This window comes from Micromesistius poutassou (genome assembly GCF_964030765.1).
Source record: "Micromesistius poutassou genome assembly, chromosome: 7".
Classification (NCBI taxonomy): Eukaryota; Metazoa; Chordata; class Actinopteri; order Gadiformes; family Gadidae; genus Micromesistius; species Micromesistius poutassou.
Genome location: NC_140277.1, coordinates 13,974,038 through 13,992,807, shown reverse-complemented (window position 1 = coordinate 13,992,807; position 18,770 = coordinate 13,974,038). Strand labels below are relative to the sequence as shown.

The 18,770-nt window shown below is 45.7% G+C and overlaps 1 protein-coding gene across 1 annotated transcript in view; it reads right to left on the bottom strand.

Annotated features, from left to right (window-relative positions):
- Nucleotides 1-5,718: 5,718 nt before the first annotated feature.
- atrnl1a (attractin-like 1a) overlaps nucleotides 5,719-18,770 on the bottom strand; it is a gene marked incomplete at its 5' end in the record, with an annotated part of 199,533 nt that continues 186,481 nt past the window's right edge. The window contains 1 exon segment of the mRNA XM_084470861.1: nucleotides 5,719-5,856. Within this exon segment, the coding sequence (XP_084326987.1) occupies nucleotides 5,738-5,856 (119 nt within the window). The 3' untranslated portion in view covers nucleotides 5,719-5,737.

Genomic DNA, 18,770 nt, shown 5'->3' with positions numbered 1-18,770 from the left:
GTGTGTGTGTGCTACAGATCCTAGAGATGCTCATGACTTCCCTCTGTCTTATCAGCAACATGTAATCATGCTGATGGACGTGCGTGGGGACCCCTGAGCCCCACCCCCTCTCTCCTTCCACCCCCTCTCGTCCTGACACTGGGGGGGCCGTGACGAGAGGCCCAGAGAGGCCCTCTCTGTTGGGGGACCAGGAGCCACACCATGAAGGAGAGCAGTGCATGATGGGTGACGGGCAAAGGGACACGGCAGGGTTGACAGCACAAGCATTCTTCACATGACCTCGGAGAGTGTGTGTGTGTGGGTGTGGGTTTGTATGTGTGTGTATGTGTGTGTGTGTGTGTGTGTGTGCATGGGTATGTATGGGCATTTCTTTGTTCGCGTCTGTGTGTGAGTGTGCGTGTTATTTGGTTGTGTGTGTGTGTGTGTGTGTGACAGTATGTGTGATCAGATGTGAGAGAGAGAGAGCGAGAGAGAGAGAGAGAGAGAGAGAGAGAGAGAGAGAGAGAGAGAGAGAGAGAGAGAGAGAGAGAGAGAGAGAGAGAGAGAGAGAGGGGCGGCAGAGGACAGCCGCATGCTTTGTAATTCTATGAAGGCCCTTGACCGGTCCGGTCACTCATCCTCCCAAATTACCCGCCGCAATTGCTCCATAATGCCATTAAAATTGGGGCCTGGACAAGACATCCGTCACTGCAGCACAGCTTGCCTGGCCCTGAGTCCTCAACAAGAGGATGGAGGTTACAGTGAAGGAGAGAGAGAGAGAGAGAGAGAGAGAGAGAGAGAGAGAGAGAGAGAGAGAGAGAGAGAGAGAGAGAGAGAGAGAGAGGCTTGTAACTGTGGCGAGGGAAGAGTGAAGAGGTAAACTGGGAACGATGAACCACAGAACGCAATATAGTGAGATAGTGTATTAGGTGTTTGCTTCAATGACCAATTTACAGATTTTAAGGAATTATTAATTATAAAATTCACCGTATTTGATGCTTGTAATATAGTATATATAAATATATATATATAAATGTATGTGTATATATATGTGTATATATATATATATATATATATATATATATATATATATATATATATATATATATAGTTAATATATAGTATATATATATATAAAACTGTAAATAATTTGTCACCTAGGCTATATGTATATTATACAAACCTACCTTCAGTAGACTACTCTACATCTTCGACGCGTGGTAACGTGAAGCCAACATGGCACTTAAAGGGGGGTTGTATTCAAAACAGTATTTATTTTCAAACATGGTGCAATGTCTATATGTCTATATGATCGACAAACACGTTTGTCTTCGCCATTTTATTCTACGTGATTTTGAGGAAACAGGAGTCAAACCCTATGTTTTTGCCAGTGTCTGCCGACCAGTTTCTGAACGATTCACTCTGAACACCAGCGGCGTTTCTTTAGTAAATGGAAGTGTCTTTTGGTATACTCTTGGATGTCATACACAAGGGAGGCACTAAAAAAACTATCACCAAGTCGGGGTTGGTAGTCGCCTCACAGATTTTCTCACTCTTTTTTATCTCATAATGTTTGAATTCCAGCTGAAACAGGGGTTCACTCACACTTTAATGCCTATAGGGCTTGTACATTGTGACGTCTCATCGAAATGGGAAATCGGAATCGGAAATATAGGAGAATAGTAATATTATTTGTAATAACGCTGTGTTTAAGTCATTATTTGGTGATTCATCAGAAAATCATTGGTCATAATGGGGAGACTTTTTTTTTTTTAAATGTCACAGCGTTTCTCATGCAAGACGTGGCACGATTTTTGATTAGCCTAGGTGACGATTTATTGAAGTTTTTATACAACTCGAGGCATCTGACAATGCGGGAGTATCGCCAAACAAATAATCCCATAATGCATTCTGATGTTCAAGCCCTATAGTGCACTCTTTCATCTTGAGAAAGAGATTTTAAAAAGAGTGCACTTAGCTCTTGCAGGACATAAATGGCAGAGAAAGCAGCGGCATTAAGTTATCTGATAGTAGCCTATAGTCCTTTCATCTGCTTTGCAGTTAATAGATTTCAGCTTTCCCCTTAATGTATTCAGGGGTGCACTAATGTCCAGCGCTGAGTGGTCCAGTTTGATGGGAGTCACTGAGTGTCGAACAAGCGAAATCTGCAGAGCTAAAGAGAGAGAGACGGACGGACAGAAGGAAGACAGAGGGAGACAGACAGACAGACAGACAGACAGACAGACAGACAGACAGACAGACAGAAGGTGGTGATCTGGAGTATCTGAGAGAGCCGGCCCCTATGGCGAGCTCGACATTTGAACAACAAAGCCTTTTATATTTTTTCTCTCTCTCTTTTTTTGCTTTATGTCCCTGGCGGTTGCACAGCGAGGGACAGGAAATTGCTCTCCCAGCTGCTTGGCTCTCTTCCAGCCATGCCCGGTCTGGCAACGGGCTGGACAGATTGACTAACCGCCACAGTCCCACAGCTGGGGATGTTTGATTATGTAGCCACAGGTGAGTCACGGCATGTACCTGTGACTTTGCCCAGTGAACTTGAATGTATGTTACCCTCGCCTCTATCTCAATCAGCCAATCGCAGGCTTATGTTTCAATTCAAGAGGTTAAAAGGCTTGCTTCCTCAACCCATCGGAAAATACACAACGTGGTGCAGCATAAATGCATTTATAGTCATGCTCATATTAATCTGATCACATGTCCCTTTGCACTAAAAGCTACTGCTCACACACAGTGTATCTATGAAAGTGTGTGAGTATGTGTGTGTGTGTGTGTGTGTGTGTGTGTGTGTACACACATGCTACTGTTGGGGAGGACATCCTCTGTTTCACTGTCAAAGCCAGACTGCAGGTGCTACCTACCAAATACAATATGTCATTATGGTACCCTGCGCACCACCATCCACACTGTATAATGCACTCAGACTCTGGCCAGCAACTCCAATCAGTTGCCCATATTGTAAATGGCTGTACTATGTACAAAGGACTTTATATTGCACGCCATGATTGAATTGTCAATCTTAATGGTAGCGCTGTTACGTATTTCCAGAAAATGTGATCATGTACAAACATTTCACATATTATGCCAGAATGGTGTTGTGTGCACACTGATGTTGCGTTTTTAAACAGAGACAGGAGGGAAGTGCTCTTACTTGAAATAGGCTGTGTGTATGATCTCTACATGGAAATGGCCTTTAATGATACAATCAAGTATCAGTATATGTATTAAGTATCAGCCCATTCTGGAAAAACTAAGACACCTAGGCTTTCAATGCAAGCTAGTGGTGTTGATTTTTGACAGCTTGGGGCATGTCCACAATCTTGCTTTCAGTGGATTAAGGCTGGCAGGGCTCTCCAGCAGAAAATCTAAACAACTAGCAAAGTTTTGCTCCATATCAGCAGTGATAGGCAGCCTTGCAGTGTGGTGCAGTAGATGTTTTTTGTACCCTTGGGGAAAGCAGTATCTCATGTCTGAAAATATTTGAATCCTGTCCGTTGTAATGTGATTGGTGGACTCAAATTAAGAATTAAAAGTGTGTGTGTGTGTGTGTGTGTGTGGATGATGGCACACAGCCCCATGATGGCACACAGAGTCCAATCAGAGTTGGTCAGGTGAGGCAGCCGTCATCCACACACACTCAGACAGAAAGGTGTTCTGAAAAAACACGAGGAAAAACACATGAAATGAACACATGAAATAAATAGCAAATAGCAAATAGCGAAGCCAACGTCCCCGTACTATTCTGCTGTGCTTCTGATATAGCTGATGAGTTTCTGGTGGGGCATGCATTCTGCTGAGCCAGCCCATTTGTGTAACTCTATCAAGGGCGTTGAGTGGCAAAACATATACTGGCGGCTTGACTTGTTATCTGACCCTATTGACATCCAGAGAACTCACATCAATACCAGTCCCCCACGCCACCGGACCTATCCCGATACACACAACACGCCGACGGGACAGGCATTGGAAATGTTTTAATAGTAAATGTACATTTAATGAACACTTGTACGAATACAAACAGTGCGCTGAGCTGCCATCGGTTCCTATAGATCTCAACAAGAACTAATTGGGTGTAATGGTGTTTTTGTTTGGTGCTTGGCCGGTTGTTCAACATACAGACACTTGATCAGCAGCGCTCAGATTCCAGCGGAGGCCTCTGCATAATAGATGAACATGGTCAGCAATGTGCTGGTCATGGTCGTTGCTGGTCATGCTGTTGATTACCAAGAGGACATGGAACGCACACAGCACGTGACGCAGCTGTACGTAACGCACTCTTTTGACATCACAAAATCCTACAGTTTGCATACGGTGTTGTTGACGTTGTTGAATGACACCCTGACATAATAAACAATATAACGAGTAATACTACAAGCACGGTCACTCTTTCAAAAGACTACAGCCGTTTTTGTTCGGTATCAAAACGCCTAGTGCACTTGCAAACGCTCTGTAAAAATGATAAAGTTTCTCTGGATACTTTGCATAATGATAAGCAATAAATAAATAAACGCATTAGTTAAGATAGACATGTTAAAAACATGGGGTGTATGATATGACATGAAGAGGAATGAATGGGATACTATAGAGAACTCAGGTCACTGTAGCTCCACTGTAATCACCAGATGCGTATGAAGATGATAACTATCTGTAACTCACTCCCCTACCAACGTTACATCACAGCTGATAAAACACACAATGTAACATACAATGGTTAATGTGTTGCATAATATCGTCCCACAAAGAGGGTTCAAACTCGGTGGTTGAAGAAACTCAGTGCATATGGATTTCCAACGAGGCAGAGCAGCCTCCATGGGGAGGAGACAGCAGAACACCTGAGCTGACCGTCCACACCTCGACAAACATCAGTGCAGGAAGGGATCCGGGAAGAAAACGCAAAAAACATAAACCACCACAACTCTGGACAGCGACGACCACATCAACTAATTCCCGTAAACAGGATGCAGATTAACAGTCTCACATTAATAACAGCTATAAAATGTCGACAGCTATAAATGATGCCAAGAAACAAAACAAAAGAAACGAATAAAGACATTTGTCTGCGAGCAATCTGTATGGTCACGTGACAACCACACCGTACTGTGCATTTCAATAGTTACTTTTTTTTCCCCCCATGTAGTTCTCCCTCAAATGATCCACTGCCTCTCAAGCTTAGCCCAGTGCGGTTTGGTTCGTCACTGTAGAAAAAAAAGATCTCTTTTGGTTCCGTGTGGATGTATTGTGGTGGGCCACCTGATAATCACGGGTTACGTCCCTGGACGCCGTGGAGAGGCATCCCGGGATGGAGGAATGCTTTAATGGCGACACGCAGCATCTGTTGGCGGAGACACACACGCCGTCGACACTCTGACATACATTCATTTCAATGGCTTTGATGGCCGCTGCCAACAGCATCCAAACATCACCACGGGAGGAATCAAAGAAAGGGAGCAGCAGGGGGGGGGGGTGGGGGTTGGGGTCGGGGGGGATTGTGAGACCAGCAAGCGCCGATGCGTTAGTTAGTTAGTTAGTTAGTTAGCAGTGACATCCGTAATCTGGAGCAACGTCCCGACCCCCGGGATCCAACACGAGTCTGAACGCAACGTCCCCTCGTTTCGCTCTTGGTTGTTTCAAAATGTTTTGAGTCCGGCGAAACAATCGCCTCGGTTGAAAAAGGGGAGGGGAGGGGAGGGAGGGGGGGGGGGAGGGGAGGGGGGGGGGGTGTCCCGGTGAGGCGGTGGGCTCATACGCAGGTCCCCTGGTGGTGCCCTGTGTAGTGCTTGCGGTGCTTCAGGCCTCGGTCCTTCAGCTCCAGGGCTCTCTGCTGGGATGTGTCGGCCAGGGCGCTGGCGATGGCCATGCCTGGCGGGAGAGAGGCGGGTGGGGGAGAGGAGAAGGGTGAGTTCACTCATCATCGTTTCATTCGTTTGTTCGTGCAGGGCGGGGCTCTGTGTCCGGAGTCCCATATTCTTTATTGCTTTTGACTTTATTATGACTTATTATTTACTCGTGGACATCATCAAAAGGCACGTCCTGCCGTTGCCCCGATGCACGACCTCTACTCTGCATCATTAACCGTGAGAAAGGAGAAGGACAGGCGCCCAGAGACTGTGTCGTGTATTTCTATAATCACATATACGAGGAGACCACAGAGGAGGCGTTGTGATCAACATCAAAGGGGAAAGTCCCAGCAGCCAGTGACAGATGGAGATGCATTCACCCCAAAACCCCCCTCCTCTCTCTCTCTCTCTCTCTCTCGTCCATATCTGATCTCCCACGCCAGCATCACAGCTCCTTGTGTTTCCCCGGCAGGTCATGCTGCCGTTATTCTAGATGTAGCAGTAACGGCTGTGCCCCCCCCCCCCCCCCCACCCCCCCACCATCACTGCTGGGCTGACAGGGCACGGTACCATTAGCGGCGGAGGAGGAGAGGAGGAGTGGGCTGAGGGGCCCCAGCCAAGTGCACGGGGCAACTGCGACCAGGGGGAGTCTGCTGCTGCTGCTGCTCGGCACCGTGTGATTTAGATGCACAATGTTTGGAGAATTTCACACTCAACTGATTTGTTTTGCGGTCGCTTTTTCTTTTTTTTTCCCTCTCTCCTTTTTTGGGGGGGCGGATGGAAAAATGAAAAGCGGATTACACAGCCCCGCGGTGTGCTCTCCGGTGAGACTGTTTGGTGTGTGTGTGGGGGGGGTCTGGCTGTGTGTATGGGTGTGCATGCCTCTGCTGCTGCTGTGTGTCTGCGTGTGAGTGTGGGAGAGAGAAAATTGTCCACTGTTAAGGGTCGGCTACCCCCGAGCCAAATTTACACTTTTGCGTCTCCCGTTCTGCATTACTCCCACCAAACAAAATCAGATGTACAGACTTGTATACTCCGAAGTCGGTCCTCTCCTTACCGATTCGACTGGGCGCTTCCTGTAATGCGTTGTGCACACTGCATTTGATGGTGTCTGGACGAGCCAATTTATGTACTTTGTAGTTTCAGTTGGGAATCGTACAGACATAGTAAAAGTATAGTTGCAATGTATCTGGAAGTGTCTGTGTTGATACAAAGCAGCCACAGGTGTTGTCGTTAAAATGTTTGTCCTGTTGTTGTTTGTGTAAATTATGTGTGAGCGACGGTGAAGATAAAAGATGAGGTCCTTTACTTTACGCCACCAAGAATCAACAGAAAAACAAAAAGAAAGCTGAAAAAGCTGCAGCCTATCGAGTAATCGTTGAACGAAGCACTCGTCATTAGTCACAATCATGGCATCGTCATCAGCAATGTGAAAAAGTGTCGGTAATGTATTTTCCCACTGTACTCTAGCTATAGATTATAGGAATTGTAGGTTTTTTTAAGTGTGTTGTCCTTCACCTCATTTAACGTCAATCGTCTTCAGTATTCATGGATGAAAATACACTTTAATTTGCTAAATGAAATTGGTCAAATCTAATCACATCATTCGACAGGTGAGAGCGGAAACTCGCTCAGCGCCATGGCAACAGGGCTCATTAAGGTAATTGTTTTGTCAGGTGAGTTGCTGCATCATTAATCCCCGACCCTGCCGCCGTCTTGATGGGACTAATGGGGTCATTAGCGAGCGATCAAATCGTCTGCACGGAACGGGAACGGCAGACGACGCAGCGAGTCGCACTGCGGTCCATGGAAAGTATAGTACAGTGAACACACAGTGGCAGGATTTTTAAAACATCTGGGGAAGGAGGTGTTCACTTGCATCAGAAAAACAACACGTTTTTTTTTTCCCCCCGTCCAACATCGCTGTTCCAGATCGCACTCTAAATGAAGACACAGGAGACTCTTAGCGTTCCCCGTGCCACGTGAAAGCAGGACGGACGGCCCTCGCTAGAACAATAGCAGCTGCTTCGTCAAATATTCACGAACAAGCTGGCGCGCATCGTGTTGACACCGCTGGATCGACTCCAGTTGTGTTTGATTGGGGGTAGGTGTGTGTGTGGGGGGGGGGGTTGTTCTCAGGTCGAGGTAACGCTAGACTCCCTCCCCAGCAAAAAATTGCTTCAAAGCACAGTAAGAAAGATGTGGAAACTGCACCACCAGGTCAACAAAGCAGAGTTTTCCAATTTGTGTCTGCAGGCCACCTGTTGGGCAGAGACCCGGGGGGGGGTGGTGGGCCAGCCCGTGGGGGGGTCGGTGGGCCAGCCCGCGGGGGGTGGGGCGACGGCCAACACAGCATGGAGGGGGTGTGAAGGTCAACGCATACGGAGAAAAGAACGGGGAAAAGGAACCATTTTGGTCGCTTCAGGTCACTGGGCACTCCCTGCCTTTCTTGAAGAGAGAGGGAGAGGGAGAGAGAGAGAGAGAGAGAGAGAGAGAGAGAGAGAGAGCGAGAGAGAGAGAGAGAGTGTGTGAGAGACATAGCACAAAGTCATGAAATGATAGAGAGGGGTGGAACAGAGGAATGGAGCGAGGGGAGTTGGAGGGGTGGAGGAGAAGAAGGAGGAGAGGAGGATCAGAGGAGGAGGAGGAGAAGAGGAGGATCAGAGGAGGAGGAGAGGAGGAGCGCGGGGCAGCGTGTTCTCTGGGCATATCAGGGGAAACAGGAAGGAGATATCCAAGCGTTCCCGCAACAACCTATCTCTCCAGCGGCGGGGATGCGCAGAGGAGTGCCAAGCGGGGGGTCGCTGGCCCAGCGACGGGGGGGTCGCTGGCCCCTCGTGGGCCGGGGTCCTCTGGTGGAGAGGACACGGTGTGCCTGCCGCCACGCTGTCCTTCAGCCACACAGTGCTTAGCTTAACCGCCGCACCTTCGGAAGCCTTCCTGTCTCTCTTCTTTCCCTCTTCTCACACACAAACACACACTTGCTCCTACACACACACACACACACACACACACACACTTATTTCTGTTTTTGCTTACAAATGCTCTCAGCTACCTGCTGTACCCGTCTTCAGGTTCTATCTGTTCTTTTAACCCTCTCCTCCTCCTGCTCTCTGTCCTTCTCTGTGGTGGTCTGTGACTCTGATCCGCAAGGGATGATATAAAGGAGAGGAGTCTCTCTCTAAGCAGAGAGCAGAGAGCACAGGTAGGACACATCCTGCATATTCTTTCAGATGCTCTCTCTCTCTCTCTCTCTCGCCCCATCTTGTCATCCCTCACCAGAAGGTTCCTAGCTTTGACTGTAAGCTGGCCGACACCAGTGCACTGTGAATGTCCCTTGGTGAATCACAGAGGCAAACAGTTGTTGAGGACGCAAGTGTGTGTGTGTGTGTGTGTGTGTGTGTGTGTGTTGCTTGGGTAAAAATGTGCGCGTGTCTGAGTAGGTGTGTGTATGCGCATGTACACACACGCTCACCATCGCTGGTCAAATGTTAAGAATTGCAGAAAGTGCAATCGTTAGAGCTGAGTGCTTATGCCAAGTGCTGCACAGCACAGGGGCTCAGATCTGTGTAACTGACACATCACCGATAAGGAAGTCCACTGAGAGTGAATACAGTGCAAGTACCTCAACCATGGCTTCACGGTCCGGTTAACACCTGTGATCTGCCTGAACAATGAGCAGTTCACATTGTGTACCTGCCGTCAGCAACAGCCACTGAAATACATGTCAAATGAATGCAGGGGATCTCAATGATATCTTGGTGCGTGTCCGTGTGTGTGTGTGTGTGTGTGTGTGTGTGTGTGTGTGTGTACAAGTGCATGTGTCCGCATGCATGTGTGTGTGCTGCTAAAGCCAAACTAAAGTTTAGAGAATTCTGCTCTCACAGCTTGTCATCACACACTAGCCTGTGTAGAGAGAGAGAGAGAGAGAGAGAGAGAGAGAGAGAGAGAGAGAGAGAGAGAGAGAGAGAGAGAGAGAGAGAGAGAGAGAGAGAGAGAGAGAGAGAGAAAGAGAGAGCAAGAATGAAATTGGAGAGGGCTCCCCCAGCTATTACAGTAATTCAGTGGTTTACAGTAAGCTAAGAATAACAAAGCATTAATAACAAGTCATAATGTATGTCAACATGAGACAAGCAGTACAGTAAATGCATGTGTTTAACCATAATGTAACGATGAAATTTAATGAGATCTTCATACCATCTAAATAAGTGCATCTCAAAAATGGAATTTCTTATTTACCAACATTGGAATGAGACACTGTTCCTGAAAAAAAAATAATTTGAGAACTGTATCTGCAAATAAACATCATACCGTACCTTTGGAATACCTTGACTATCCACTTTAAACCAACACTTTACACTTTGGCCAAAATTCCTCAGTGCTGATATTTTTCTGAAACTCTCCCAAACCACATTATCGCTATTAAAGTCCTGCAATGAAGAATCACTTGGATACTGCAAAAGCTTCTCAAGAGAAGGTAATAAACAGCTTGGCAACGGGTCCTACAGAGTGTGTGTGTGTGTGTGTGTGTGTTTGTATGTGTGTGTCTGTGTTTGTGTGAGTGGGAAAGAAATGTGTTGATAGAGAGTTGCAATAACAAAAGTGTAGACATTTATTTTTGTCGTCAAGGCAGCAAGGGACGTCCACGTACCTACGGCTGGTCTCAGCAGAGTTTCTATGGAGGAACTGTTGGAAGACTAGCATAGTACCACTGTGCACAACACACACACTGACTAATGTCAATGATTACACAGCAACACGCACCCACATCCAAATATACTCAGGTAACAACAGACAGAGGAACGGGAGGGGGGGGGGGGGGGTAGTAGTTGGTAGAAAGAGAGAGAGACAGAGAGAGAGAGAGAGAGAGAGAGAGAGAGAGAGAGAGAGAGAGAGAGAGAAAATCAAATTTGTCATGTATTGTATAATTTAACCAAATTAGTTTGGTAGCTACCACCTCGCAGGGCATCATGCCCTCAGGTATTGTCACCGGTTTGGCAGAACCAACAGTAGGTTGCTCTGTTGAGGAATGTGGATTAGCAGTAGGTGCATTAGTTGGTTACGATTCATGGACATATGCCTCGCCAATTAATAGCGCAAAAAACTGGTGTTGACACCTTTTCCTCTGTTCTCCCTAATCCAGCCAAGAAATTAAAATAAATCTTTAGGTTGTAAATCGCTGCATCTAAAACATGTTTTATCTTTTCTTAGGCAAGTTTTCGTGCTATTGACCAACAAGGAGGACATTAATCAAATGCTTAAATTTAAAGTTGATGAGTTCAATCACACAGTCAGTGTGTTTACATGACACTCAAGAAAGTCAACTTATTGGCTTAGTCCAACTATGATTGGATTACTAAGATGCATGTATACACCTTAGTCGAGCTATACTCGAATCGAATTGGGTTACTCATAGTCGAATTAAGACCCCTAGATAATGCGATTCATAGTCGAGTTAAGCGTGCATGTATGAAGTCTAATTGGATTATGCGTTGAATTGCGTTCTGCACATGCTCGAGATCTTTTCCCGGGGCCGTGAGCCAGAAGTAGAAGGAGACGATAGTCGTGTTGTTGTTGTTGCCGTCTGAAAACGAGAAACGGCGATTTATTTTAAAAGTTGGCGCAGAAGATGGAGGAAGCCGGTGAACGTAGTTACCCCCTATAAGAATTGTGTCCCGGCCGCGGGAGCATGCATGGCATGCATTCATTAAAGGTGGAAGCACGCAGACACTACACTTTGATTTCACCCAAGGCCAGGTGCTTAATTTCCACCGGGGACGCCGGGGACATGTCCCCATCACTATTTAGAATTTTAATTTTGTCCCCACCACTTTTAAATATGTGCAAAACAATTGACCGTTCGCGCTGTCCAATCACAAGAGTGGTAAGGTCCGTCAAGCTTGCATTTCGCTATGGCGACGGCTCGAGAGGAAATCAGAGAAGAGGAAATCTTAAAAAAAACTGATGGGGTTGGGGATTGCGAACGGTCAATTGCGATGTGATAGGCGCGCGCGCACAATGACATCCTCACAGCATGCACACCTGCTGTCTATTTTCTGGACGGCAGCCTAATTGTTTTACAGACACTTTGCAGCAGCATTGAAGACGACAAGCGTTGAGAAAGTCGACTCCTCAAAAATGTACAAGAACTGCAGTGTTACTGCTAGCTAACCGTTAACGTTAGCAATAGATGAAAGAGGAGGATATTATTGGATAACTAGCAGCTAGCAGTTAACTCTGAGTTAATATCAAACATCGTAAAACAAAGTAATTTGTAGGTTTCTCATGTAGGATTGCACTTACAGCGCATTTTTGCTTGCTGAAAAAGGATCTGATATCGGTTCCAGCTTTTCTCTTAGACATGATGCAGGATGAATCCAGTCAAATAGTCTTGCGACTTGCGCCTTTTTTTTTGTTTTTTAAATTATATTTAATGTCATCGCAAGGGGGAGGGGGGAGTGTAAACGTGTGCTGTCTGTACATAGCATTATAATGGAGAAGTGGCTTAATTAATTTTCAAGACAGACAGCCAAAATTTTTATTCAGAAAATAGCCGGTCCTTTTGCTTCCTGTAAAAAGCATGTTTGTGACACTGGATAACTAAATGGATATGGATATATACATCATCTAGCCTGCATGTGGAGGGCCACATAAGGTAAGAAATTGGTTTACTTAAACTTTGCTGCTGGTTTTGTTTGCTTGTGGTGACCTGGTCAAAGGTTACCCACGGTCCTAAGCTACGATTGTGATCTGATTCTGGTTGGTGCTCCAGCTAGTATGCATTGTAGATACAGATTGCAGCTACACACGGTGCGATTGCTATGCCAATGTGGTTATAGTTGTTTTGTCTGGTTGAGATATGTGACGTTGACGTTGAGCCTGGTATCCTAACATAAATATGTTCTGAGTCTCGCATAACCTGTGTGATTATCCTAAACTGTAGGGGATTTTATTTGCGGGCAGTTTGCTTATATGACGTTGTAACGAGTGAAGTCTACCTTGGTCCTTCGCGAGTGTTTACTACTTTACTAGTGGTGAGGCTTTGGCAGATGCAATTCTCCTCTGGGCGCTTGTTTTTTTTCTTTTTTTAAATGCATAACATAGGCTACCAGCAGCCCTTGCTCTTCTTCAAAAGGCTGATGCTCAGTACCTCGTTTCATTTCGTACCCCCTTTACAGTCTGGCATTGTTTGTCTGGTAAACTTTGTTGATGTCAAGAGAAGTGTTTAATTGCCAACACTGTTCTTTGTCCTATATGATGTGTATTAGTATTACATATCCCGAGCCAATACCCTGGTGTTTCCAACGCCGTTTGCAAAACAAGCCAAAACACAAACTGTGGTTTTCAACTTTTATTGTTCAAATAGGATTTTCAACACCTGACTATACACTGTAGAGCATATTGTAATGCAGCGTTGAATGGATGAATAGCTTACATAAGGGTACCCAGCACTTTTCAAACCACACTCTTATGCTTATGGTTATTGTTCCCACCACTTCTAAAAACAAACTGACGCCACTGCCCAAGTCTGAATTAAAAGTACATGTTTTTCTAAATGCGGGTCATCAACGAGGTTGTAAAGTAGTAACTTCGGGCACATCTGTCAAAATAAATGTTTTTTTCTCCAGACGTGTTTACGATCTTTATTCATTCCTTGCGATGCGGCGGGGAATGCCATATACGGATGGGCGGCGGAGGTGCTGCTCCAGTGGGAGAAAGATGTTTTCAGTAGACAGCTGTCAACTCACTTCAGATAGGCGATTTATTTAAAAAGCTGCCGCAGGAGATGGAGGAAGCCGGTGTCGTGCCAATGTAGTTACCTGCATTCAGTACACACTACACTTCGATTTCACCCAAGGCTGAATTAAAAGTACATGTTTTTCTAAATGTTTCTCATCAACAAGGTTGTAAAATAACTACGATCTTTATTCATTCATTGCGCCACGGCCAAACTGACAGGGGTATTCGCTGATATTATGAATATTACAGACTGCGTCGGGTTCTCAGACTCTCTGGTACTTCCACAACAAGTAAAGTAAAGACTCCTAATGGGGTTTTTCTCGACCATGGGGCAAAAGGAATTGTGGGAAATTAACTTTGGCTTTGACTCTCTGAAGTCCAGATTGAAACGAACATGGAGGAGAAAGCAATGTTTCAGCAGACAGCTGTCAGTTCACTTCGGGTCCATATCATTTCTCCGACGCTCCATTGTTTCGACCTCTCGGTCGTATGCAGACTCCTCCGCCGGCAGAGCAGCCGGAGGAGTCTGCATATGACGGAGACAAAATGATATGGACCCGAAGTGAACTGACAGCTGCCTACTGAAAACATCTTTCTCGGATGCCGCCTGAGTTTGTTGTTGCTGGTGACGTAAAGAGGTCAACCGGTGGCTCTATTACCTCTGGCTCTATTCGTCTCCGGGGTATGACACGCTTCGGCCAATGAATCGATTTACTCACCACCATGTATACGCAGACAATTGCAGTTGTCCAATTGAGGAGCATAGTCGAACTATGGCTTTATTCAAATTAAGCTGTGCATGTAAACGTACTGAGTGTTTGCGACTTCAGACACTATGCAGATCAGGACTTGGCCTGAAGGGAAAAACAATGAAGCCATTCAGATGGCGCTGTGCCCCTCCCTCAATCACCCCAGCCCCTCTAGCTGCTCCTCTGTGGTTATTGAAGGGATTATGTCGCCTACATAGAAGACTAGGCAGGTGGAAGGTAAGGAAAAAAAGGTAAAGCAAAAAAAGCGAGAAAACATGACTGAGAAGGATCCCGAGGAGGCAGGCATACAGGATGAGGAGGGTAGGAGCCAGCCCCATCTCCCCAACAGGGAGATGAACACATTGCTGAAGACATCTCTAAGAATCAAGAAAATAAACAAGTGGAGGCGGAGGCAGAAGAGGAAATGGTGAAAGACAGAAAACAGGAGCAGAGCAGGCAGACTGGACAGAAGAAGCCTCAGGAACCAGTCGGACCAGACCGCTATTGAAGGGGCTGAGTGTGTTTTGGAGGAAGATGATTTTCTGATGGATGAGGAATATTTTCAAATGTCTATGAAAAGAAAAATCACAGATGACAGAAAAGATAATGCAAAGTCGAAAAGGTCTTGTGAAGAGATGAATCCCCTCCCGTTGTAGAGCAGAACTTTGATGAGTCTGACCGTCAATCTATCGGTAAGCCACAGGCTCAAGGGGGTCAAGTACTTGGTTATCCCTTGACACAAATGAAGAGGTTTTTACAGGAGACAAAATGAGAGTTAAGGTGGATAATTATTTCCCAAACCTTAAAATGTTTGTTGACTCTGCACCATGTCTAATGAAGAAGACAAAAATAAACAAAAATCACTTGGAACCTCATCCTGCCTTTAAGAGTTGGCAAGTGAGAATGACTACTTCACTGATCTGACAAATGTTTGGAGAAGGTTCCACTGGAGACAGCGGAAGTACACCTGGGTACACATTCGAGAAAGTATAGGCTAGACCGGTTTTGCTGTTTTAAGCATCATCGTAGTAGTTTTAAGAGTTGTTGAATAGTGCCTATTGGTTTTACTGACCATTGTCTAGTGCAGTGTTCTTTAAAAAAAAAATAATAATACAAAATCAAAAAGCCCATTTTGGAATTTTAACAGCTTTTTTAAATGATGCTTTAAAAAAAAAAAAAAAAAAGCTTTTCTTTTCTTTTGGGGAGAATACACAACATCAAAAGCAGATTTAACATATTTGCAACAATGGTGGGATGTAGGGAAATGTCAGATCAAACAACAGTTCTCTCTCAATGCCACAAGAGACAGAGGTCAATGAGAGAACTGGAAATTGATTTGTTGGGAGGAGATCGAGGCCATATAAATAAAGGCTCTCACTGCAAAATGATCTGCTTTGGCCAACCTGCTAGGCACTGCAGCACAGGGGGTGCTAGTGAGGTCATGTTTTTGAGCGAGACACAAATGGATGCGCCATCTCAGTTATTTATGATTTGGAGAAAGCTGATCCATTCCCTGTCAGAACCCGCAGAACTACGAAGATATGCAGCTGACTTTTATGGCCGATGGTATAAAAGTGAACATAAAGATGACCCTTTATTGGCCCAGTCAGTCTATAGTGGTCTCCCAAAAGCCGAGCTTGACTCCGCCCTGGATGCGGTACTTTCTGCAGAAGAGCTATATGTTGCAGTACAGGGCTTGCAGAGTGGTAAAGATGGTCCGCCTGCCTGCTGATTTGTATAAGGTGTTCTGGTCAGTAATAGATGCAGATATTTTTTCTGTATTAAGGGACAGTCTGGCTGGAGGGTGGCTACCTGTGAGTTGGTGGAGGGCAGTGATAATGATTATTCCTAAAAAGGGAGATTTGAAAACAGATCAAAAATCAAAAAACTACACTGCAATGATTACAAACTGCTGTCAAAGATTTTGGCCACCAGCTTGGGAAAAGTGATGGAGGAGGTCATCCATGTGAACCTACTGTGTGCCCGACAGGTTGATCACTAACAATGTTCAATGTATTAGTGAAAATAAGTGGATAAGTTGGAAGTCTATGGCTCATTGGGAATAGAAACTGGTCTTATTTCCATGGACCAGGAAAAGGATTTTGACCGAGTTGAACATCAGTACTTGTGATGCATTTGGTTTCAACCCAGGATTCATAGCCATGATCAAGGCAGCTGGTATGTTGTACTCAATTTAAATGTCATCCAGAGACTACCAAAAGGGCCAAGGACCTTGTCTCAAGACCCCTGGCATGTTCTGTTCTGAGAGGTTTTGGTGATTTGGGATTAAACATCACTTTTTTTCGTCAATTTGAACGTCAAAGATTTTAACGTCAAAGATCTCAGGGACCTCCCTGTGTTTTATCATGGCCTTTTTACATTATGGGACCGCTTTAAGGAACAGAGAGTGGCCTCTCCATCGACTCCTCACTGGCTGCTTAATGAGCCTGTGGTGCTGGGAGGTCAGCTAGCTGGCCACTATGTGACAGGACCCATACTCTTGGAACGACTGTGTGTTTCAAAAGTCACAACTTTGGGGCTTATAGTAAAGCTGGCTGGTCCGGAATTGGACCACACTGCAACTTTGGGTGCAAACTTCAGAGTTACATCATCTTGGGTTCACTGGGCAGCTGCTGGACAGCTAGAAACATCAGCTGACTGCTGATGAATGCACCCTTCTAAGGTCCTACTGTAATGGCTCTAGTTGGCCTAACTGTAACGATCCTTTCTCTTCTTTTATGCTTCTTCCTGGTTTTAAAGACTGCTCAGGGCTGTGTTTAAATAGTGGTAAAGTGTTGTATTTGGTCTGTGTTGTATGTATGTATTGTATTTGTTTGTATTGACAGGTAAACTGTCCAACAAAATGTGTGTAACGATTTTATGGTCGACCTGACTGTCCCTGGAGGGCAAACTTGGGCCTGAACGAGGATGTCAGACCAGTGGGGAAGGGGCTTTACAAACCGCCGTTGACAAAGAGGACTGGTGATCCGCAGTGGAGAGTTCAGCAGGGGATTGTTGGGGTGTCAAACATATGTCTGTTATGTACACACAGAGAACCGGTCTTTTACAGTTTTTAGAGTGTGACAGACTAACACCTCCATTCCTGCTGTTAAATATGTTTTTTAGAGTTGTATGTTTTTTTTTTTAAACATAATCTAATTTTTGGTTTTAAATACAGTAAAATGTTCAAACACAAAAGTGCTCTTTTAAACTTTATGATTGGCAAAGCTGAAAGATGACAATCTATCTAAACTGAAACAGAAGAGTAGAGAATTCCCTGAGTATGGACGCACAGTTGTTGTTTACCCGACTGGTGAAGTCCAGGATGAAGGTAGGTTTCAGGTAAAATAAAGAAATGCAGGACATAGATATATTCTTGTGAGAGGAGCACTTTAGCGGAGAGCAGATTTTTGATTGGATTGGATCTCTTGGCTTGAATTTAAGTATGTGTTGTTATTTACGTTTACATGTGTATTGTAGATAAGGAAATCGGTAAATAATAATAAAAAAAAAAAATTCAAAAATCTCTCTCTCCCTCCACCCCCCGGCTCTCTTTCAGTTCTTTGTTTTTCTCCATTACTCCTTTGCCTCACTCCCCTGAGGTCTTACCATTAACTAAGAGAGAGAAAGAGCGAGAGAAAATGTTCAAACAAGAGCTAAAATAGGCAAACTCATCGTCCATTCTGCTTGAAGACCACCACGAGGGGCTGTCTCAGAGTGACTCATTCCCACGTGCTCAGATCAATGAAGGATGTTGTCTGACCCCGGATTAGGATGGGGGGGGGGGGGGTCCGTATCGGTTCCTTTGACTTCGGCAGGGGGATTGCGTGGCATATCTATGGCATAACTCCAACTCTAGCTCCAGAATTCACGAGTCGGAATAAGTTCTTGCTTTATCTTCTCAGCAATCATCGCGCTTAAAGAGTGGCTCATCAGCGTCGTGTTAGCACACTTGTTTGCCCTATTAACGTCCCCCGCTTACCTGACTCTAAAACCCCTTTATCTGCGTTGCATTGCAGGCGGCCCACTCAGGCACACACAGAGACGCCGTCCTCCCCCACGTGTTAATGTCTGCTGGGTGGCCTCTACGTGGACGCTGGATACAACAGGGTGCGCCTGGCTTTGTGGTAAAGAGGGTCGCGTCCCACAGAGGGGTTGCCGCTGGCCTGTGTGTGTGTGTGTGTGTGTGTGTGTGTGTGTGTGTGTGCTGTACGTCCCGAAGGCAGGTCCGCTCCTTTCTGCGTGGGAGCGCTACATTACGATCAGGAAGCGACAGCCCAACAGCCGAACTCCACACCCTGGCTGCTGCTCCTCCAGCGAGCCGAGGCACGCCGGCGCCAACGTGGTCCGCCGCCCGCGTCTTCTGCTTCGACTGCCTGCCGTCAAACTCAGAAACTCTTTGTGAGTGCTCATTCTCCACCCTGCCCCGACCTCGCCATCCTCCTCC